At 41.2% G+C, this 23,141-nt stretch overlaps 2 protein-coding genes across 2 annotated transcripts; both read left to right on the top strand.

Moving 5' to 3' along the window:
• Positions 1-1,160: 1,160 nt before the first annotated feature.
• Positions 1,161-3,168, top strand: LOC146314462 (zinc-binding protein A33-like). Its single transcript, XM_084736821.1, has 2 exons — positions 1,161-1,531; positions 1,619-3,168. The coding sequence occupies exon 2, from the start codon at positions 1,636-1,638 to the stop codon at positions 3,028-3,030; it is 1,395 nt and encodes a 464-aa protein (XP_084592947.1). The 5' UTR covers positions 1,161-1,531; positions 1,619-1,635; the 3' UTR covers positions 3,031-3,168.
• A 2,184-nt stretch (positions 3,169-5,352) lies between these two features.
• On the top strand, positions 5,353-22,915 carry LOC146314461 (apolipoprotein B-100-like). The gene is made up of 28 exons (XM_084736823.1): positions 5,353-5,422; positions 6,907-6,936; positions 7,219-7,331; positions 7,457-7,602; positions 7,702-7,849; positions 7,984-8,136; positions 8,522-8,646; positions 8,748-8,833; positions 8,945-9,389; positions 9,512-9,626; positions 9,709-9,855; positions 10,004-10,215; positions 10,341-10,536; positions 10,642-10,821; positions 10,936-11,139; positions 11,241-11,408; positions 11,522-11,727; positions 12,507-12,689; positions 12,782-12,912; positions 13,013-13,223; positions 13,312-13,484; positions 13,752-13,915; positions 14,014-14,123; positions 14,213-14,586; positions 14,712-20,741; positions 20,835-20,946; positions 21,147-21,333; positions 21,431-22,915. Exons 1-28 carry the CDS (start codon positions 5,368-5,370, stop codon positions 22,412-22,414), a joined length of 11,388 nt encoding a protein of 3,795 aa, XP_084592949.1. The 5' UTR covers positions 5,353-5,367; the 3' UTR covers positions 22,415-22,915.
• The last annotated feature ends 226 nt before the right edge of the window (positions 22,916-23,141 follow it).

Below are 23,141 nucleotides of genomic sequence, written 5' to 3'. Positions count from 1 at the left end.
TATTTGTTTCCAAATCCTTGTGTAAATACAGCATGTAGAGTTCTTTATACTCTTTATCAAGGTAACAAGTTCATTTATTGTCATTACACAACACAGGGTTTATCTTTACTTGTTAAGCATTGTTGTCCTTGTTCTTAGCTGTTTATCCTGAAGTAATGAAAAAACAGTCAGATTCCTTTTATGTGAACAGTCAGAATTTGTGTTTATAATTTAATATTACTAACTATATGCAATGTTTCATATTTTAATTGTACATTTTTAAATACTGATGCTAAACACTGCAATATTACACTATTTACAATAATAATAACACAACTGTTTTGTCTCTTTATTTCAATTCTTTCAAATATAATCATAATATATATAATCATAGGCGTTTAAAGAGAATGTATAGAAGAAAATAAAGAATGCTTCACAAAAAGATAAAGCATTTTGAAGGTCGGTTCAGTGTCACTGTTGTTTGAATCTTGATGTGGAGCTGCAAATCTTCTTTATCAGGCTTTAGAACTGGAGTGATGTGAACCCTGACTTCTGCTCTGTCTTCTTTCTCTCACCTTTCTTTGGGCAACGATGGAGGAATAGCCTTCTTGTCTTCCTCTTGTCTTTTAGTTTACCGTCATATTCTACTTTAGCAGCGCAATGATTGCTGAATCATTTTCTGCAGAATCTGTTGATCTAATCCATCCACTGATGAGATCCACTGACATGCAGGCCTCTCGGTCGACACAGAGGAGATGAATGTGACCTGTCTAACTTTACTGAGCATCAAACTGCAGTTCATGTCTGTTACAGTGAACATGAACGTGACAGCAGCTCTGACAGAGGCAGCAGGAATTAATTCAACCTGTAGTATCAGCAGCCAGTCTGTTAACAGAATATTTAGTTTCTGTATGATGACCACTGACATGTTCTTGGCCTAATATAACCCTCTTGTGGAACATTTCAAGTTCTCTTGGAGGCCCCCTGGTGGACACATTCTGCCCTCCTGTCTGTCTGTCTATGACTTCAGTTAAAAATTAACTATCTGATAATTGTTTTAGACCTTTTGTGTGACATCACCATCAGTTCAAAGTGAAAAATAACAGGTTTCATCACATTTTGCAATGTGAACCAACAGCATTCAACAGAGGAGGTCTGACAAAACTTTACCCTTCACCTGCGACAAACCAGGAAACAGTTTCTTTTTCTCAATTTCAAGAAAAACGCAGTCTGTCCCCCTCCCTCTCTCTCGCCTCTTCCTCCCTCTCCCTCCTCCCTCTGAATCAGAGGAACAAATTAATTAGTGCCTTGGAGTGAAACACACCCTTGTGTGCAGCAGCATTCAACCGACAGAAAAGCTCCACCCTTCACCGACTCACCTGTGACAAACCAGGAAACAGTTTGTTTTTCTTCAATTCAAGAGAGACGCACAGACTGAAAAATAAATGATCAAATTCACCTTGAGACCAAACCAACAACTTCCTCTGAGTGAGTTCAGCTGCAGAAGAGAAAAGAGGAAAACTACAACCTGCTGACACTCCACACACTGAAGGTGAGTTTGACTAAAAACTAAATTTCAGTGAAGTCAGTCGAGGAGGGAGTCATTTCTGACTGTACTGTCTGCCTGCTGTGTTTTCAGCTTCACTCAGAGACAAAATGGCTTCCAGATCAGAGGAGGATCTTTGCTGTCCGGTCTGTCAAGACGTCTTCAAAGATCCTGTTGTTCTGTCATGTAGCCACAGCTTCTGTAAAGACTGTCTGCGGAGCTGGTGGAAAGAGAAACAAACACATGAGTGTCCAGTTTGTAAGAGAAGATCTTCAAAGGAAGATCCACCTTGTAACCTGGTGTTAAAGAACCTGTGTGAGACCTTCTTACAGCAGACAGATCAGAGATCTTCAGAGTCTCTCTGCAGTCTGCACTCTGAGAAACTCAAACTCTTCTGTCTGGACCATCAGCAGCCAGTGTGTCTCGTCTGCAGAGATTCAGAAAAACACACCAACCACAGATTCAAACCCATCGATGAAGCTGCACGACAACACAAGAAGGAACTTCAGGAAACTCTGGAGCCCTTAAAGGAGAAGTTAAAGGGTTTTAAAGAAGTTAAAGATCAGTTTGATCAAACGGCAGAACACATGAAGGCCCAGGCCCGACACACAGAGAGGCAGATTAAGGAGCAGTTTAAGAAGCTTCACCAGTTTCTAGAAGAGGAAGAGGAGGCCAGGCTGGCTGCACTGAGGGAGGAAGAGGAGCAGAAGAGTCGGATAATGAAGGAGAAGATGGAGGCTCTGAGCAGAGAGATAGCAGCTGTTTCACACACAGTCAGAGACACAGAGGACCAGCTGAGAGCTGAAGACATCTCATTCTTGCACAACTACAAGGCTGCAGTGGAAAGAGTCCAGCAGCGCCCCATGCTGGACGCTTCACAGATGCTCTCAGGAGCTCTGATAGACCGGGCCAAACACCTGGGCAACCTGACCTTCAACATCTGGAACAAGATGAAGAACATGGTCTCCTACACTCCTGTCATTCTGGACACAAACACTGCTGATCCAGTCCTCATCCTGTCTGAAGATCTGACCAGTGTGAGACGAGGAGAGAAACAGCAGCTTCCTGATAATCCAGAGAGGTTTGATGGATACTGGTGTGTTCTCGGCTCTGAGGGCTTTAACTCAGGGACTCACAGCTGGGACGTCGAGGTTGGAGACAGTACATACTGGATTCTGGGTGTGTGTGCAGAGTCTGTCCAGAGGAAGGGATTCATACAGTCTGGATTATGGAGAATAGGGTTCTATGAAGGTAAATACTCAGCACAGTCTCTATCAGGTCCATCCACTGATCTCAGAGTGCAGAAGAAGCTCCAGAGGATCAGAGTGAATCTGGACTTGAACAGAGGAAAGCTGTCGTTCTCTGATCCTGATACTAACACACACATACACACCTTCACACACACTTTCACTGACAGGATGTTTCCATACATTAACGCTTTGGATGAACTCCCACTGAAGATATTACCACTGAAGGTCTGTGTGACAGTGGAACAGAGCAATTAGAGATAAAGAGTGTAAAAAGATTTTGTTTTGTTTTTGATCTTTATGTTTATTTTTTTCATCATCAGTGTCTTTCTGTCATTGTAGGTTCTCATCACACTGATGTTTATTCAAGTGTTCATTTTTTTTAGCATTTAGCATAAAGTGTTCACACTTTATGCTAATTCCATGTATCTTCTTTTTGCATGTACTACATATGTTGTCACTTGTTGTAATTAAATTCAGTTACTGTAGGTGATCTTAGGGCTGTACTACGAAGCAAGCTCAACACAGTCAGGCTTTCTCTGTATGATCTGGATCGACAAAACCTAAAACCTCAGTCAGAGATAACGGGTATCACAATGGTGGTTATCAACTTGCTTTTGTCTTCAGTGTTTGGGAGGCAGGAGGCAGCAGTAAGTGACAGCAGATGGTTTGATGCCTGGGCTGGAATGAGCGTGGTTCATCGTTGGGGTCCTTGCAGGACCCTCTTGCCAAAGGACCCCATTACCATGATTACAGAGCATTTGGACCTGAATAAACAGTTAACACTGATTTGTGTTCGCATTTTTTTTTAGCAATGGAACACTGTTTTTATTCATTTATTCACTAATTTATTTATGTATGCATCTATCCATCCATCCATCAGGCGCGGCGTTATGGGTGGGCCTAATGGGCCTGGGCCCACCCACTTATACAACTGGCCCACCTTAAATGATATCTTATTTAGTTTCTAGAAAAAATCACAAAGAGCAGGGCTTAGCAGGAAAATGGCCTCTACTCATTTTCTATGTGTCTGATCAGCATAAAACTTGATGGACTCGATGTTCGGGTCTGCTAAACCATTTTGAGCCCAACCCATAGGGGGCACCACAAATACCAAAAACATGCACCTCCAAATCTAGTGGACAGAATTTTACCACTTTAGTTGTGTATGATTTAGGGAGTGCCAAAGTGATTTGTGTAAGTGGCCTATCACATATTTGCTAATAACTCAAGATGCCTTTGAGTAATCCTTATTAAACTCATTCTGCACTATCTCCTGAACATACACGCTGAGTTTTGTTTAAATCTGATGAAGGAGGCGACAAATGATGCAACTTTGAGTGTGTTATTACTGAAAAACTGTCAACTTTATGATGATGATAAAAGTGTGTGATAGGTCTCACTCCTTCATTACACAGAATTAAACTAGCTGAAGTGACTTTGTTCACCAAGCCTGAAACCTGCTCTTTGCTGCCTGCGGCTTTAAATTTTGGCCAGCTGTTAAGCGAAAAAGGTCTTGAAATTGCAGATTGGGGTTTACAGCTACATTCTGACATCTCATTTACTTTTTTTTTTTTTTTTTTTTTTTTTTTTTTTGCAAAAAGCTATGCCATAAAATTATTTCATGATGCCCTCTTGGGTATGGCTTTAGGTAACTTATGACAAGGGTGTTTCTGCTACAAAGAGATAACCAGTTCGGAGAATGTACGTAACCTAAAGTTACGTGCTACTGTACATCATGTCTCCACAGCAGACAGAGACTGTAGTCCAATGCTCCTTTGACAAGAGCTTGATAACAAACTGTTCAAGTTCAGTGTTACAACTTCTTATCAAATGGAAAGGGAACACAACTCAACAGTTTCTGGGTTGTGCTTTTAAATGAGCACACACTATATGATTATGTAATGTATGGCTCTCAACTTTACACACCAGGTAATACTGACGAACATGAAAGGCGGGGAATATTCTTGAATACTGATGATTAACTATTAAGATTAGGGTATGTTTAACATGAACATGGTTTATCGAAGCCATTATATTATGAGACTGAAAAGTATTTCATGCAAAAAAAAAAAATGAACTAGTCAACTGAAAAGTGCTGCTGTATGTGCATTTTTTGCATAAACTACACAAAGGAATTTCTTTAGCGTTCATCCTCTTGAAAAACATGGAAGTATTAAGAAACTCACAACAATAAATGTATGTGTGACCTAAAAAAAACAAGAACAGGATATTATCGGTGTTATATTGTCATATTGTTAATACAATATTGTATTATCATATTATTATATTTCTAAAGTTAAATTATCTTCTGCAAAATGCTACTTGAATGCGTCCACACATTTCTGTGCAAAAGTACAGATTCTGAAACTTGCCGATTGATTTCAAGGAAAGCTTTATGAAACTAGTTGCCTTTGTCCCTCCACACGTACGTATAGAGTGAACTTTGGAGCTGAGACAGAACTGTGTGTTACTCCCACCTTCCCTCCATATGGAACACCTTTGGTATAAAAGGACCATGAGGAGGTTGAGACCTCAGTCTCGCCTGAGTACTCACCAAAGGAGCACAGAGGAGAGAGCTGCACAGAACCCACGATGGGGGACTCAAAGCTCTGTCTTTCCCTGGTCCTGATCGCACTGACCTCGACATGTAAGTATTTTTAAATTTACATAATGCTGCTTTTGACTTCTGTATAATTATTACATGGATATAAAAGAACAAAACCATCAGCGTTGCCATTTACTACAATTCAGTGAATATTAAAAATACAGAACAGCTGTCAATGATTTTTAAATTACTGTCCAAGTACTGTGTACAGTAATGCACTATATATTAAATATAGTACTGTAGCTTTTTAATATATATCATTATTATTAATATTTGTTTATCAACTGGTCCCTGACCTCCTGTCACTTTTCAGAAGTGGCCGCCAGGCAAAGTATTATTAGTTTATTAGGATCACCATTATCTGACGGCATGACGTCAGCTTCCTAGGGTCCAACACAGATATCTCCAGTTTATAGAAAAAAACATACATTATATAGCCCACATTCAGCAACAATACATTACTTACAAAAGTTCATTTGCAAATTATTAGACACTACAAACAACATAAAACGTCTAGTGCTTGTTCATGCAGTTAATTGTCTTAAAACTACTACAAGGAACCTTCATATATTGTTGATTTTGGAGGCCCCGTGGACAAAAGCAGCAGTATTTCCCTCAACCACAAAATATGACATCAGAATTTAAAAAAATCAAAATCTTTAATTGGTTAATATACTGCTCACTGTGACCTTTGCTGGAAAAATGTAAATGCAGGCGTGTTTCAAGCAGAATCCGGTCTTCTCATACATGGTCTCTTTGCACAAGTCTTATTGAGGCATAAGTATTAAATTGAGACTGTTTCATAATTAATCAAAAACTCGTTATTGTAGCTTTACATATTTTGACAATTATATCTTGTAATGGTTCTGTAAATTACAGTTGATTTCTGCCAGATATCTGCTTCTGATGCAGACCACATGGTCAGAAAAGTACAGCGGTTTCTTATTATTCCTGAAGAAGATCGTATAATTGCATTGTAATCTTTTCTCTACAGTAAGCCATGAGAGATTTCTGTGCATTTGATTAACTCAGTACGCTCTGAACAATGGACAGCTAATCTGGTGGTTTTGTTTTGACCAAGTTTGAATTTTTTTTTTTAGATCTTTCTTAGCTGCAAATGACCAAATGACTGAACAGTAGTCAAGGTGTGACAAAAAACTAAAGCCTGAATCACTTGGTTCATACACACTTAGAATATTTCCTGATTGTTACAATGTTCTTTTAGTTATGATATTATCAGTGTGTTACGTTCATTTAAGTCTACCATCCAAGATAATGTCTTTTTACTACTACTGTTTTTTCACCAAGTGATAAGCTTAGCTGAGGATTACTGTCCCGCATATGAGCAAAGTAAAAAGCAAAAGAAAAGACTCGAAATGTTTAAACAGTATTTTCAAAAGTCTAAATCTGTCCAAATGTTTTTGAGCACTATTGTTTAAGCAGTTTACACTGTTGATTAAGATAATTGTTTTCTTGCAGGAAGAAACAAAGTGTTACACCTAATTTTCTTATGATTGCCCTTACAGATGCCCAAGAGGAGGGTGCAACCTGCCTACGTGAGTTCCAGTATTTACATATGTTAATTACAAAACATGAACATGATGTTAATGTTAATTGCAATGCAACTATTTGAGTAATTTACAATTAACACTGTTTTGTAAGCTGAACTTTGATGCTTGGACATGCATATAATATTTTTTTCTTACACTTCCGTACTGAAACTCCATGACTTATTCATACAATACTTTTTAAAATATGGCCAAATTGCTGAGACAAATGTTTGCACTTTTTCACAATACTTGCAACATTTAATGTAAAATTATTATCTTCTCTACCAGTAAACCAGAGGTACAAAGCCTACCACAAGTATGAATACCTGTACGAAGCTGAGTCCCTGAATGCTATCAGCGGTGCTTCACATCTCAGGAATGGACCTAAGGCCACTTGCAAGGTGCATGTCATTGTGTTTTAGCAGCTAAATTTCATCATTCTGCATTCTGTTATATGTGTTTGATGCACATCCTTTTCTTTTACATGACATCTTGCAGGAAAAGCTAAAATTATCTTTTAAAACAGGTTGAAATTGAAGTACCTCAGACTTGTAGTTTCATCATCCGCACCACTGGCTGTAGCCTGAGTGAGGTTGTCGACATGGACCAAGAGGGCAACCCTGTGTTCGGTCCTGCGCCCAGCTCTGATGCCTTTGCAGCCGAAATGGAGAAGTACGTTACATGAAGCATACAGCATGAACACACACAATGCCACGAAACACATATATGACGGGACTTAATGGTAACAATCTTTTCTTTCATTTTCTGTAGGTATCCTCTGAAGGTTGTGGTTGAGGGTGTGTACAATGTGAAGTTGTACCCTGAGGACCGTGAGACAGCAACCATCCTGAACATCAAGAGGGGTATCATCTCTGCCCTGGCTGTGCCTCTGCTGGAAGAAGACAAGAATAAGAACATGGTTAGTCTCCTACTTATTACTGTATTCAAAAACACTTCTCAGTCCCTTGTATGAGACCAGTTTCCTCAAACAAAATAAAAAGCGTGCAACCACAATGAAACTGCATCTGTATTTATGCTGACACTCTTTTCCAGCCCACCATCCATGGCATGTGCAAGACCCAGTACTCCATCAACGCTAGAGAGGATATTGCAACTGACATCAGCCTCAACAGGGATCTCTCCAGATGTGACAAATTTGTCCCCATCAGAGATCACACCAGCCCCTTGGCACTTATCTCTGGCATGGTAAGAGATCTGAGCAACACAAGGGTGGGTCTAGTTTGGAAGTTTAATGAGAACACCAGCGTCACTGTTTTGATCCAATGTCACTGACTCAACAGATTGTACTTGACTACAACTTGCAATGGATTCTTTCTGTTGCAGTTTAATGACAACTTGCTACAAAATATTATAAATTCCTTAACTATATTGTCCCCACATCTCCATTTACACAATATAATCATATTCTCTACACATATGCTACAATTTTATTAATCTTTTATCCTCAACAAAAAAGACACTTGGCTGCAGGGAAACCCTGGTACAAGCCAAGCACAACAATATCCTTTCACAGTGCCATATTAATCCTATGACAAGAATCTTGCAGCTGAATTTTTTTGTCTATCCTCAGCACTACCCACTGGCCCAGCTTATCAGAAGCTCACAGTCCTGCAACTACAAGTTTGACAATGAGAAGAAACACATGACCTCTGGCTCCTGCACTGAGAAACACATCGTCATCCCCTTCTCTCATAAGTAAGTCAAACCTTATACTACACTCTATATAGTGCTCTATTATGTAAGTGTATGTCCAAAGCTTCTGCTGTACTTTTCAACCTTGTTTTGCCTCTCCACAGGGGAGAATATGGAGTCACTAATGTTGGAAAGCAAGAACTGACTCTGGTTCAGGTTTCTCCCCACAATGAAAGAGTCTTTTACCGCAGTAAGTTCCTCTTCTTATCTCTGTTCTTTTTATTTGGAGCTAATTATTAAAAATGGAATTTAGGGTATAAAAAAACAATTCTGATTCTGATTCTGATGATGTGTGTTCTAGGTGGAACTGTCAAGGGTCTTCACATGGAGGCTGTCGAGGACAGGAGTGTGGTCCAGGATAAAGATGCAGCTCTGAACCTGCTGAGAGAACTGGCCACTCTGCCCGAGACCGAGGGTGAGAGGAGGGCCCACCTCTTCCACAAGCTTGTCACCATGGTCCGTGGAATGAAGACTGAGACCCTGAGTCCCGCCATTCCCGAGGCTCTTGAGGTGTCCCGTGTCCTGACCTACCAGGTTCTGGCCCAGTGCGGAACCCCTGAGTGCAGCAGCGCCATCATGCAGATCCTCAGGACCTTCGACAGCTCTGCCCTCGAGGTTGATGCCGGTGTTTTTGCTATGGGACTCGTGTCCAATCCCTCTGCCCTCCTGATCAATGACATGCTCGAGATGGCAAAATACAAGCAGAGCAAGCCTATCATGTATGCCCTGAGCAATGTTGTCAAGAGGTGAGTGAAGATAACCGTACTTTATTCCAGGTTAAACATCTGAATATCATTTCAGCAGAAGTTTTTCCTCTTTGTGTAAAATAAGATACACTGGCCTCTAAATATACGTTTTTCCTCTACAGGTTTTACAAAGCTGAGGAAAAACTGATCCCTGAGATTTACTCTGTTGCTGAGTTCATGGCTACCCAGTTGGGTGACTGCTCTGGTGACAAGGACAACACTTTCATGACATTGAGAGTGAGTATCCTTCTCTATAGATCAAAATTTAAATAACTGCCAGCACCAGTAAGCAGAATATAAAAGTGTGCTTTGATTCTAGGTTGTTGGAAACATGGCTCCAGCTGTGGTATCTGCTAGTCCTGCACTCAGTGCTGCTGTGATCCAGTGTGTGAACCAACCTGCAGCTTCCCCGGCTGTGCAGCAGGCTGCCATTCAAGTATACAGACTGACTCCTGTCCCTGAGGAGGCAAGTCAAATTATTAAGTTTTACTTCTAGGAGCTGGAGATAGCATGACATGAATGAATGAGAATTTTCATAGCAATATTAAGTTTTGACACATTATTGGAATATATCCACTGTACATGTTAATTTTATTGATCTCTTTTGGTCACAGGGTAGAGAGATTCTCATGCAGGTGCTTTTGGACAGTGCCAGCCCCATGCAGAAGCGTATTGCCGCCTACCTGGTACTTATGAAGGACCCCCAAACCACTGAACTGGCCCAGCTGGCTAATGCCTTGCCCAACGAGCAGGACAAACAAGTCAAGAGCTTTGTGATCTCCCACATTACCAACATCCTGTCCTCAACTGAGCCAGAGACCCAGGAGTAAGTGCAGCTGCAACTTTATGTTAATATTTTTCTAATTTGTTGTTTCACTGCATGGTCAGATGATGATGATGTCCTGATCTGGTCGCCATCAGTTGTTTAACTGCGTATTTTTCTTTCCACAGACTGAGACAGAAGATTCGTGATGCTCTGCAGGATAATGAGATCGGACCCATTATGGACCCCACCAAGTTTTCCCGCAACTACAAGATGGGATCCCTGGAAGGCAACATGATCTTTGAGGGTACCAGCTACCTGCCCAAGGAGGTCATGCTTGAAATGACTCTGAAGGCATTTGGCTATGACATTGATATGATGGAGGTAAACAGTTTTAGCTATTTTTAATGCAAACTTAATTATGAGACACAATTAAAACAACAGTGTACCGGATCCTGTTAGTAAGTGATAACTTTGTCACCATTACAGATTGGTATGGAGGGCAAAGGATTTGAGCCAACAGTTGATGCTCTTTTTGGTGACAATGGATTCTTCCCCAACACTGCCCTGAAGACAATGTACTTTGTCTCTGACAACATGCCACTCAGAGTCAATGAGATCCTGCAGAACATGCTGCCTGCTATGAAGAGGGACAGGATGAAGAGACAGGTACTCAGACCAGTCTGTTTTAAACATAATAAATGTGTGATTGGTAATCCTGTGTTTAGATGTTTTGAAACTGCCGTAAATCTACTAATAGAGTATGGTTATTTAAATGTTTAGGCCTCCCAGAACTTCATGAGGGAGATCGGGCGCAACCTCAACAAGCTGGTGAGGGAACTGAAGACAGCTCAGTCTCCCGAGGCAATGGTTTACCTGAGGCTTTTGGGAAATGAGCTGGGATATCTGAGGACCAACGAAATGGAGGAGATGGCCTACTCTGCTGCCATGATGATTGACAACATGTTCAAGATGTTCCCTACTGATGTAAATAACCTTATTTTCACTTATTTGACAGAAATGATTATTTATCATTGTTGATAATTTGAATAATATTTGTGTTTTTATGTTTTTTTTTTATGCTACAGCTAATGAAGGCACTGATGACCAAGGTTGACAACACAATCTTTGCCCACTACATCTTCATGGACAATGAATTCTTCCTGCCTACTGTCACTGGTGTGCCCCTCAGGGTTGCACTCTCTGGTACTTTCACCCCTGGCATCAAGGGTGGACTCCATATTACCCGTGACATGGTAATTATCTTCATAATTCTTTCCAAAATGAGTTTTACAGCCAACTAACTGCATGGTTTTCTATTATACATAATTAACACAATAAGTCACCTATGTTTTCTGTGTTTTCACAGAGTGAAGTTACCTTCATGCCCTCCGCTGGCATCGAGTTTGTAACTCAGGTTGGCTCTCACATGCCTGAATTCGTCAACTCTGGATTAGAGATGCACACCAACATTTTCCACGAAAGTGGGGTCACTGCCAAGATCTCCATGGGACGTGACAATGTCAAGCTGACCATCCCTGCTCCACAGAATCCTACAAAGCTCATCAAAATGACGTAAGTAGAGTTCTTGTCCATTGTCTATGCTTGTCTTTACTTTCCTATATTGAAGGGAGGGAGGGAGATGCCTGTGCACTTCCCTAAAATCTGAGATTCAAACATACCCCAGGCAATCTAGATTTGATACGTAACAAATTCAAAAGCCAGTCGCAGTAATGCAAGCAAGGAAACCTGAAACCTCCAGTACAGAGCACACTTGTCAGCATAGAGATGAGAGTTAGCATTAGCTGTGTCAGCCACTGGCAGTTGCAAGCTAACAAGAAAACAAACAAAATAAATAAAAGGTGCTAACTACACTTGCATCTGCTCGTTGCTTATTTTGGTGCACAACAAACTCTGAGTCTGTGTCTCACTGAGGTTCAACCAGGTAGGGCTAAATCTCTCTGAGGTTTCCTCTAGTGCTTGTCATTTTATGCACATTGGTCTTTCAGTGGTTAAGCTAGCACAAGCAGTGGTGGTGGGCGGGCGTGACGCCAAATCCAGAATTTCTCAATGAGTCTTTATGGGTTTTTTGTTGTTGTCACTGATGTTGTTGTTTTTTAACTGTTGTTGTGTTGTGGGGAAACCATGTAAAATGAAATATAAATCATAACAGAGAATTTTTTACATGCTTTAAAATGTGTCTGGAGAGGAACTTAAACTGTATGTACTAATAAACTAAAAAAGATCCAAGTGGTTCCAGGTGCAGCTACATATACTTTGGCCTTGTACAAAAAGTTTTACAAAACTTTCAATCATTATCCTATAACAGTATTATTGTAATTTTCCCCACATAGAAACAAACTGGTGGCAGTGACTGGATCAGAGGTGAAGACCATTCCCCCAATGGTGATGGACAAGGTTGATGTCAGTGAATGCACCTCCTTCTTCGCTGGAATGAAATACTGCACTGCCCTTCAGTACACTGATGCTTTCTCTCAGGAGACAGCCCCTTACTTCCCCTTCACTGGAGACAGCAAGTGAGTAAAACTTTCTAAACCACCAGCAAGTAGTTCTAATTTTAAATACATTACCTGTGAATATTAACTGATCAACTGAACTTTCTAAATAGATTTGAAGTGGAACTTCACCCCACTGGTGAAGTCACTGAGTACACAGCCACTCTTGCCTACGAGCTCCTCAGGGAGGGAGATGAGGGCCGGCAGAAGGTTGATGCTGTGAAGTTTATTCTGAGGGCTGAAGGTAAGGTGTAATATGGACAATATGGTAAAAAAAAAAAATCCCATCTGGCTCAAGTGGCCCAAAAAGTTTAGTGGAGCTATATTCTGTTGGCCAACAACAGGTGCAGACCCCACTGAGGCCAGAGTAGTCATGAAATACAACAGAAGGAGGAATGTCATCACCGCCGACATCCAGATCCCCGACTACGATGTGGAGGCTGGACTCAGGCTGGGTGTTGTTGATGGAAACACCAAGGGCAAAGGAACTCACTCCATCTCTCTTGACTTTATAAACAAGAACATCCCTCAGCTCTCCCTGGTCGGCCATGCCAAGTAAGAAATCCACCATAAACCCTCATAAAATAAGTTTAATATCACCCACATTACTGAGAGTACACTAACTCACTGTTACATTTTTCAGTCTGAAGGCCATGAAGGAAGGAATGCTGCAAGTCCAACTTCTTGTTCCTTCAATCCATGCTGATGCCACTTTCACAGCTAATCTGAAGCATGATGAAGAATTGGAATTGGAGCTCAAGAGTGACATCAAATTCTTGGAAACCATCTCTGAGCAGAAAATCGCAATGAAATATGGTATTAAAAGTTTCCAGTTACTGTATATTTCCTGACTTGTTCGATATTGGCATATTTATACTTTGGCCTGTGTCAGAATTGGTTGGTTCAGATCATTTATCATATGTGACAATTATCTTTATCCTAGTTTCATTTGTGAACAGATTTCCTAACAAGATGGAAAGAATTTAGTGAAAAATCAGAACTGTTTTTAAACTTAAACCTAGCCTGAGCATTAGAGAAATGTTTTCTAATCCTTAATGTTTTTCCTCAACTTTTTATTTACAGATACCAGCAAGATTGAGATTGAATTAAAGTCAGATGTGAACTCAGAGATCTTGGAAAAACTTCCATATGCTGAGGAGATTAAAAAGTATGGCAATGATGTTCTTGACATGCACGTAGGAGGAACTGACATGACAGTCTGTCAAATCTTCAAAGCATTTGTGGAGGTACAAATCTTTGATTTTACAATTATTTTGATTGATGGATCTTCTTTGATTCTCTGTCTAGTGAAGAAAGCCTAAGACATGCTTTGCTTATTCTTTAGGCAACAAACAACCACATGGAAATGTATGCTGCTGACATCCCTTACATACAGAGCTTCAGAGTGCCTGATATTCCTGAGATTTCACTGCCAGAGACACTTTTCTTGAATGCGTAAGTCTGAAATAACTCAATAATTAATATCTTAATTTTCAGAAGATGTTATTCTTGATATTGATTTGTATCTTTTTTGTTTATAACAGTGAAGCAAAGGCTGTCTACCACTTCAACAATGAGCGCTTCACCATTGCTATCCCTCTCCCACTTGGAGGAAAGTCAACAGAAGAGCTTCACTTCCCACCAGCTTTGACAACACCTCATGTGACTCTACCTCAGTTTGGAGTGGAGATTGTCTCCATGGAAATTCCTATCCCAGAGCTTGTTGTACCTGAGAGCATCATTCTGTCTATTCCTTTCTTTGGCAAAGCTGAAGTTTCAACTCTGATGAGGAGTAACCTGTATGACATGGAGGCTTCAATGGCTGTCGGCAAGGATGTTGTGGAGGCACCAAGCTACTCAGCTAAGTTTGATGTGAAAGGAACCTCCCCACTTGACATCCTCTCCATCAAGATGGAAGGTACTTCATAATATATATCATTCATGAATTTACTCCATTGTTATTTCTTAACTCAGTTAAAATAATGTGGTTTCCAATTACACTTTTTAGACTTCAATCAGTCATCTTTGTTGTGTCTTATTTAGGCTCTGGGATGTTTGCCACTACTGATTCCATCAAGGCCCATCTGAAGAGCTCTTTGGCCCATAAATTCATTGAAGCCAGTATCAGTATTGTTGAGGATGCAATAATCACAGACAAAATCAACTTGAAATCAACCAGCAAGATCGAAGCCACAAGCCCATTCGGTCTTAACATTGACCTAGAGCACACTGGTATGGCTGGAGTCAACACTGAAGAAATCTCTGCTGACAGCAACTTTGACGGAATGTTCAAGGCTGGACCCATGTATGGCAAGACCATTTCAACCCAGTCACTCACCATCTTCCCATTCAGGCCAGAGGCAAAGATCGATTCTTCTGTTCAGATCGACTCCACCATTGTTCAGGCCAAGAACACAATTGCAGCATCTCTTGCCAATGGTGAATTCTCAGTTGTGTCTAACACCAATGCCTTTGAAGACATCTTGACCAATGATGCTGAGCTTTCCTTCAAAGACAACAAGCTGTCACTGAAGTGTGATACCAATGCCCTCGCTCTTGGTATGAAGATCCGCAACCAGGCTGAAGCCTCTGCTGGTGCCAGCGAATTTGTCATGAGAATGGAGACAAATACAGACTACTCTGAAAACCGTATTTACTCTCTGCTGACTGCCTCTCTTGATGTCAATGGTCTGGCTGTAAGCAGTGATGCCACCATGAAGCTCCTTGAAAATGAGGCTACTCACAAGGCCACTCTGAAAATGAACAAGGATGGTTTGACCACAAGTGGAACAACCACCCTGCAGAGCCCACTGTCCCTGGAGAACACCTTCAATGCTGAGCTTGATGCTTCAAGGGCTACCCTATCCATCATTAACAAGGCTGCAGTGCGTGACACCAAAGTTGATAATTCCAACACTCTGACCATTACCCTCTCTAGCCTTGACTTCAACTCAAAGGCTGAAGCCACCGCAAGTGAATATGCCACTTACACTCATGATATCACCATCGACCTGAAACCCTACACTGCTTCTGCAAATGTCAATAACAACCTGAAACTTCTGAAGGCCAACTTCATTAATGAGGCTCAGCTGAAGGCAGAGCTGTACAAGATGGACCTGACAGGAAGCCTGCAAGCCGTGTATGGTGAGGAAGAGATCAAGCACACCTATCAGGTAAATTACGCTGATATGACTGCTAATGCAAAGTGCAGCACCACTGGAAAAATCTTTGGATCTCACATGAGCCACAACACCGAGCTTGAAGTTGTTGGTCTCGCTGCAAGAATCAGCAATGATGCCCGCTTCAACTCACAGCCAATGCGCTTCGACCACACCATCCGTTGCAGTATTGTTCCTTTTGATTTCAACCTTGATGCTGTCTTCAATGCTGATGGTGACCTGACAATGTATGGAAAGCACAGTGCCCAGCTCTATGGCAAGCTCCTCCTCAAAGCACAGCCCCTGGCTTTTGGTAGCTCTCATGAATACAGAACATCAGTAACTCAGCAGCTAGATAATGGGTTTACCCTTGAGACGATTATTGACAACAACATGGATACTGTTCTGTCACCCGTAGAGCAGAAGATCAGTTTCAGAATGAAGTCTAAACTGAATGACAACATCTTCAGTCAGGACACAAGTGTTTACAACACTCCTGAGAGAACTGGAATTGAGATTTCCAATACCATCCTCACAGACATCCTCAACACAGAATCCACAGAGAACCAGGAATTCAGTATTTCTGGCTTTCTCAAGTATGACAAGAGCACAAACAGTCACATAATTAAGTTCACTACGATCGAAAGTCTTTCTACTGTCTTGGAAAGCATTAAGGGCTTTGTTGTGCAGATTGCAGAGGCGCTGCAGAACTACATCAACAATGAGGAGATCAGAGCTAAACTTGAGGCTGTTCCCCAGTATGTAAGTGACTTCATTTCTCAACTGAATATAGAGGGCAACCTAATTCAGCTGAAGCAGTATTTCAATGATTTTACCCAAGAATATGTCATCTCCATGGAAGATGTTGAAGCTTCTTTGACAAACCTTAAGGTTACCGTTGAGAAGCTGCTGGCTGATCTCACTGTTTACATCCAAAACTTTGCTGGTATGATGAAGGAGATTATTGTTAGTGGCACCTTTCCTGAAACTCTCATTCAGAAGGTCCAGGAACAGTTGACTGCCTTTAATGAGGAGTATGACATCAAGGCTATGGTTGTGTATGTGATTGATACCATGAGGGAGATGATCCAGCAGATTGATCTGGAAAAACTGAAGGACACCAGCATCGCATTCGTGCGTGATGTTGATGCCAAGTATGAAATCATGGCTAATCTAGAGGCAATGATGAGTGACATTAAACAAATGATTGAGAACTTTGACATGCAAAGATTTGTTGCCGAGGTGAAGAGCTTCGTTTCATCCTTCGACTTCAAAGCTCACGTTGAGGAACTAGTGAGTCAGATTCCCACAGAGATTTTCAGGGGTATAGATTATATTAGGGAAATTATTCAGGACCTTGACATCGTAGGTAAGATCAACACAGTCTATGCCAAGATGAGAGAGTTGTTTGTAAGGTTTGAGGCTGACAAAAAGGTTCAAGCTGCCTTGGAAAATGTTTTGGAGCTCATCAAGCGGTTCAGAATTGAAGAAACCATCAAGTCTGTAGTCAAGATGGTGGTGGACGCAGACATCCCTACCAAATTTATGGAATTCTTCCAGAGTGCCATCAATTACTTGAAAACAACTGAGGTTAAGGATATAATTTCACAGTTCAATGAATACGTGGAAATTATCGAGCAGAAATTACAGTCATTTGATTATAACGACTTTGTGGATCAAGCCAACCCAATGATAGCTAGGTATACTGCTTATGTGAATGACCTGATCACATATCTTGAAATCCCCCAGAAATTTGAGGCAACAAGAGATTTTGCCAACTCTGTCTTGTCATCTGTAAGGGCTTCTGTGGAGCAAATTAGAGAAATCAAAATTGCAGAATATATGAACAACATGAAGGATATCTTTGACCAGGTTGTTTTAAGCAATGTGAAGGCATTTGCTGAAAATATAAAGCAGGAAATTGCAAAACTGGATGTCAGTGCTGTACTCAACTATTATCTGCAGTTGGCAGGAAAGTGCTATGCTGAGTTCATAACTATTGCCACTGATATGTTCACCAATATGGTTGAGATGATTAAGAAAGTGGCACCTGAGCAAAAACTTGTCAGTGAGCTATCGCAGATCATTGAGGGGCTCATTACTGGACTTAAACAATCTGAGCTAAACATGCCATCCTTTACCATTCCTCTCACTGATCTCGTTGTGCCTTCCATGAAGTTCAGCATAGATAAGCTTCGCCAGTTTGAAATCCCACCACAGTTGGAAATCCCTGAGTTCACTATCTTGGGCTTCCACACTGTACAAGCCACCACCATCTCGACTGATGACATTAAACAGAGGATCATTGATTTGATTGATTTTATTCTCAACTTCGAGATGAAGGTGTTTGATGTGGCTGCTTTGTATGGAGACCTGACTATGGCCTACCTTCCTGCCCTGCCTGAGTTTTCACTTCCAGACATTACTGTACCCGAGTTCTCCTTTCCCACTCTTCCTCAGCTTCCATCTGAGAAACTTGTCAAGACTCTCCAGCTCCCAACATTTAAGCTGCCAGTCATTCCCAGCGAGATTGTGATTCCAGCATTTGGTAAACTTAGTTATGAGATAAAAGTCAACTCCCCCATCTACACTATTAGGAATGCAGCTGAAGTCCAGAGTTCTCTTGATGTAGATGAGAATCCTCAGCTGACAGCTTTTCTGACTTCCCAAGGGACATCTCTCAGCTTTGAAGTCCTTAACTTCAACCTGGATTCCACTGCTCGTATTGCTGTTCCCAAGTGGGATCGTATGACTGCTTCTGAGACCATTGCATTAACTCACAATTTTCTTGCTTTGGACCATCATGCATCTGTGACATTTAATGACTTTTCAGCCCAGGCCTCAGCCAAGACTGTGGTAAAGACCACTACAGCACCATACAATGCTGAGCTTTTAAATGAAGCTTTCTTAACTACCACAGGTGGTTTATCTGCCACTCTTGACACTTCCTATAAACATGTGCTCAGTCTTCCCATCGTGGGCCTCACTGGTGAGACATCTGTAACTCAAAAAGCTGTAGCCCGCCAGGAAGGTACTTCTCTTACTGTAACTGTTGAAAATCAGGGTACTGCCACCTACAACTCTCATGACAGCACCCACAAGAGTGACCTGCAAGTCACAGTCAGTCCAAGTACAGTCAAATTGACCTTTGCCAGTGACACAGACACAGTCCCTTTAAAGATGAAACAGACCGTGAGTGCTGACTTTGTCATCTTCAGCTATTTCAAGATGGATATTCGTTCTGAAGCAGAAGGCTCCGCAATCAAACACAGCCTTTTAGTGGGATCAGTAAATGCCAATCTGCATGACATGAAGCTTGGGCTGACGGCAACCCATAGCACAGACTTAATTGGCATTGTTAGTGGACCCCTACACAATGTGTTTGATGTCACTCTCTCTCCCAGAGAAGTTGTGTTTAGCTTTCAGAATAAGGGAAACACCAAGGTCAGTTTCACTGATGTTCTAACTGCTAAAATTGATCTGCAGAATGACTACTCTGCAACCTTCAGGCCTAACACACACCATATGAACACTCTCGCTCTGGCACGTTTTAATCAGTACAAACTTTTCTGGAACCTTACTGTAGAGAACAATGAGAGGGAGGCTGCCATCCTTGCTGCTGTAGAAGGGGAAGCAAACCTTGATTTCCTGACTCGGCCCATCAGCATTCCTGAGATGTCTATTCCTTTTGTTAACATACATACCCCAGCTATTAGTGATCTTGACTTGTATGATCAAACTGGGTTGAAAAACATTTTGACTACCACTGAGCAGACTGTTGATGTGGACGCCAAGATTGTTTACCAGAAAAGCCAAGCTGTCCCATTTGTTGATATAGGTCTGATCCAGATTCCCTCTGTGGGTAACCTGATCACAGAAATGGCCTTCAAGTCTGCCATCTTTAATTTAAACATCAATGCTGGGATGTATGCTGAGGATGATCTTGTATTCCGCATGGGAGCTACCACAGCCTCTGTGTTTGAGGGTCTCAAAGCCAAACTTGATGGCACAACCAGTCTGACCACCAAGAGAGGAATCAAGTTGGCCAATTCCCTGTCCCTTGAAAATCCTCACATTGAAGGCACTCATGACAGCACCATCAGCATGAGCACTGAGACTTTTGAAACTGCCGTCTCTGTGGCTACTGTTGCAAAGATTTCCCTGCCTATACTCAGTCTGGAGGCAAACCAGAATCTGGTTGCAGACACCAAAACCAAACCAAATGCCGTCTCCACCTTTAGGATGAAGGGTGATTTCAACATCCCTGTGATCAAGGCTGTTGGAAAGGCTGAGGCAGACCACAGTATGAAGCTGGAGGGAACCTTTGAGGTCTTTGAGATTTCCATGGAGACATCCACTAGGGCAAACATGGATGGCACAGTGCTTGAAGACTTTCTACTTTTAGGAGTTCTGGATAATGAGGCTAATCTTTACCTGAATAATAACGGCCTACGCTCCACCTCCAAGGTTATTGCCGATGCCAAGCTTAACTATGGCACCACCAAAGTCATTGGCATGGATGTAAATGAGAATCTTGCTGTTGAAGCCTCCCTGAGCCGCGTGTATGCAGTGTTGAAGTACACTGGAAACAATGAGGCTAACTTGTTCAGTTTCAACACCAACGGGAAGCATATTGCCCAGGCTACAATTGACTTTGCACCATCATCTTCCTTGACTGCTGATATGGAGTTAGATATTTCTCAGCCAAGCAGCCTGGGTGACCTCACCATCTTTGAGAAGACTGTTGCTGAAGTGACCGCTGCCAAGCAGAAGATCTCTACCAATGTCAAGTTTGCCAGCCCACTGTACACCACAAACCTGGCAACTGAAGTAGATGGCAATGCTCCCGTCTTCAAAGTCACCTTTAGGTCCTCTGCCACCTCTGCCATTGTCTTCTTGGAATATGACCTGGACTGTAAGCATTTTTTGCTTATCGTATAATACACTTTTACATCTTAAGTAAAAAGCATAATTTTAAGGTTTAACTAATGTCAATTTCCTTCAACAGCTTCCGTTACCACAACCTTTGAAAATGCTGGCATAAGCCTGACTGGGAAGATGGTTTTCACCCATAGCGACCTGACCATGGATATTCAACACATTCTTTCCCATACACTGAGGTAACACTTAAAAAAACTTAAAATGTGCTATTTTGTGGATTCTACAGTCATGAGCGGACTAGTTATGTTTTAACTCATCTTAAGAGAAAACACCATATGATAACATATAGTCATATAGTCCTGTAAATAGTTATGCTTCTCAGGTAAAGTTGCCTTCTTTACTACAGAAAATATTTACACCTTCCTGCCTGTGTCTACAGTGACTCCCGTCTCACCATGAATGTGGACATAACCAGCCCTGCCTTCACTGACATGAACTTGCGTTATGCTGTGCGTAAAGATGGAATCAGTGCCACCATTTCTGTCCCATCCACTGGCTTCCTGGGTCTTCAGCTCCATGGCAAGATCCCATCTCAGATGAACACCAGGCTTTATGGCCGTTACGCTGTAAGGATTTCATAATGCTATTATTGCACATTCTTTGCACAATTACAACAATCAAGTGATTTACTTATCATTTTATGTTTTGTTCTTCTCTTAACAGTCTGATCCTGGAAAGGATGTTGATATCTTCACCATGAGAGCTTCTGCCAAGGATGTTGATAAAATGAATCTTAAGATGGTCTTCAACATGGATTCTGCTAGGATCATGTTCAGTGGACTACAGGAAAGAGTTCCTGCTATCACCTCTTGTTTGTCCAGCTATGCTGAGAAATACCAACTGTTCAGATATGCTGCTCTGATGAAGGATAATATTGTTGAATATGTTGACGAGGCCTACAACACTGCAAAGAACCACGCCCCAAATCTGAGCCAGGTGTCCATCCTCTTTAGGAACACTGTTGTTCAGTATCAGAAGACTGTTCAGGTCTTCTTGGATGCTGCCATCAAGTTCCTGAGGGAGACCCACGTCAGACTGCCTGGTTCTGATGAGATGACCCCTCTCATTGAGGTGCTCAATAAGATGACCACCAGAATTAATACTATGGTAGAACAGACAATCCAACTGGTGGCTGTTAATGCAGAATATGCTTACAATGCCGTGATCAACATGTTCAGTAAAACTCAGGTCACAATGCCCATTGGTGATGTCATGGCTGGAGCCAAAATAATTGATGAGATTAAGGACAGGGTAAAGACCATGTCTAATCTTATTGTAGAGCTTTTGAAAGAGCTGGAGAGTCCAGACGTGCTCCTTGAGAAACTAGGCGACACCTTAAAATTCTTTGTTGACAAAACTCAGGAATTCGTTGACAACGCCCTAAAGTCTGACGTCTTTGATGCCATCGCTGTCTACATTAATGCTTTCTATGACAAATACATAAACTTAATGAAAACAGTGACCGAGTACGCAAACACAGTTATGGACATTGAGCAGATAAATGGTGTCATTGTTTACATTTTGGATGTTTTCAGCTCTACAGTGTATCAATTTAACAATACCGTTACTGACTATCTGCAGCAGGCTCCCGCTCAGTACAGAGCCTATGTAAAGGTTACAGATAGTAAACTCGAGATTAATTTTTGATTCCACCTTCACCAGCAAGCTAACATATTTAAATGCTACTATACGACTTGCTATAGTGTTATCTAGAGCTGCAACGATTAGTTGATTAATTGATTAGTCGATCAAAAGAAAATTAATTCCCAACTATTTTGATATTGATTAATCATTTCTGACATTTTTCATGAAAAATGTCAAACATTTGCTGGTTCCAGCTTTTCTTTCTTTAGACTAAACAATTAATTGATTAATTGTGAAGATAATCCACAAATTAATCCGTAATGAAAATAATCTTTAGTTGCAGCACTAGTGTTATTCAAACATAAAGATAAAATAGATGAAAAAATTCTAGATGAACATAAACTATCATTTTCAGTTTTGTTTTGGATGTGCATAATAATAATAACAGCATTACATGTCACAACAGTGCATATATTCACTTGTATACTGTATGTCTTGCAATTCTAATGTGTATATCTTTCTGTTTGACAGTCATGTAAAATAAAATCTGTTTACTGAATAGAACTGTGCAGCAATTCTTTTTTTCCCCAATGGGTACTACTTGCCTCTGCATGGACACGGACAACTAATTATTAATGATTTATGTCTTTAAACCACAATGTATGAATGTATGAAATGTTTTTTCAAGTCAAGCATTTTTAGAAGGTTACATGACTCTAGCCATTTTTGTACCACAGGTGCCCAAGGCTTCCAGAGTATGACCTGTTGCGCTCTGCTCCTGAGAATGTTT

The sequence above is a fragment of the Lutjanus erythropterus genome, chromosome 15 (assembly GCF_056507025.1).
Source record: "Lutjanus erythropterus isolate fLutEry1 chromosome 15, fLutEry1.hap2, whole genome shotgun sequence".
NCBI lineage: Eukaryota > Metazoa > Chordata > Actinopteri > Lutjaniformes > Lutjanidae > Lutjanus > Lutjanus erythropterus.
This window is presented reverse-complemented; position numbering and strand designations above follow the sequence as displayed.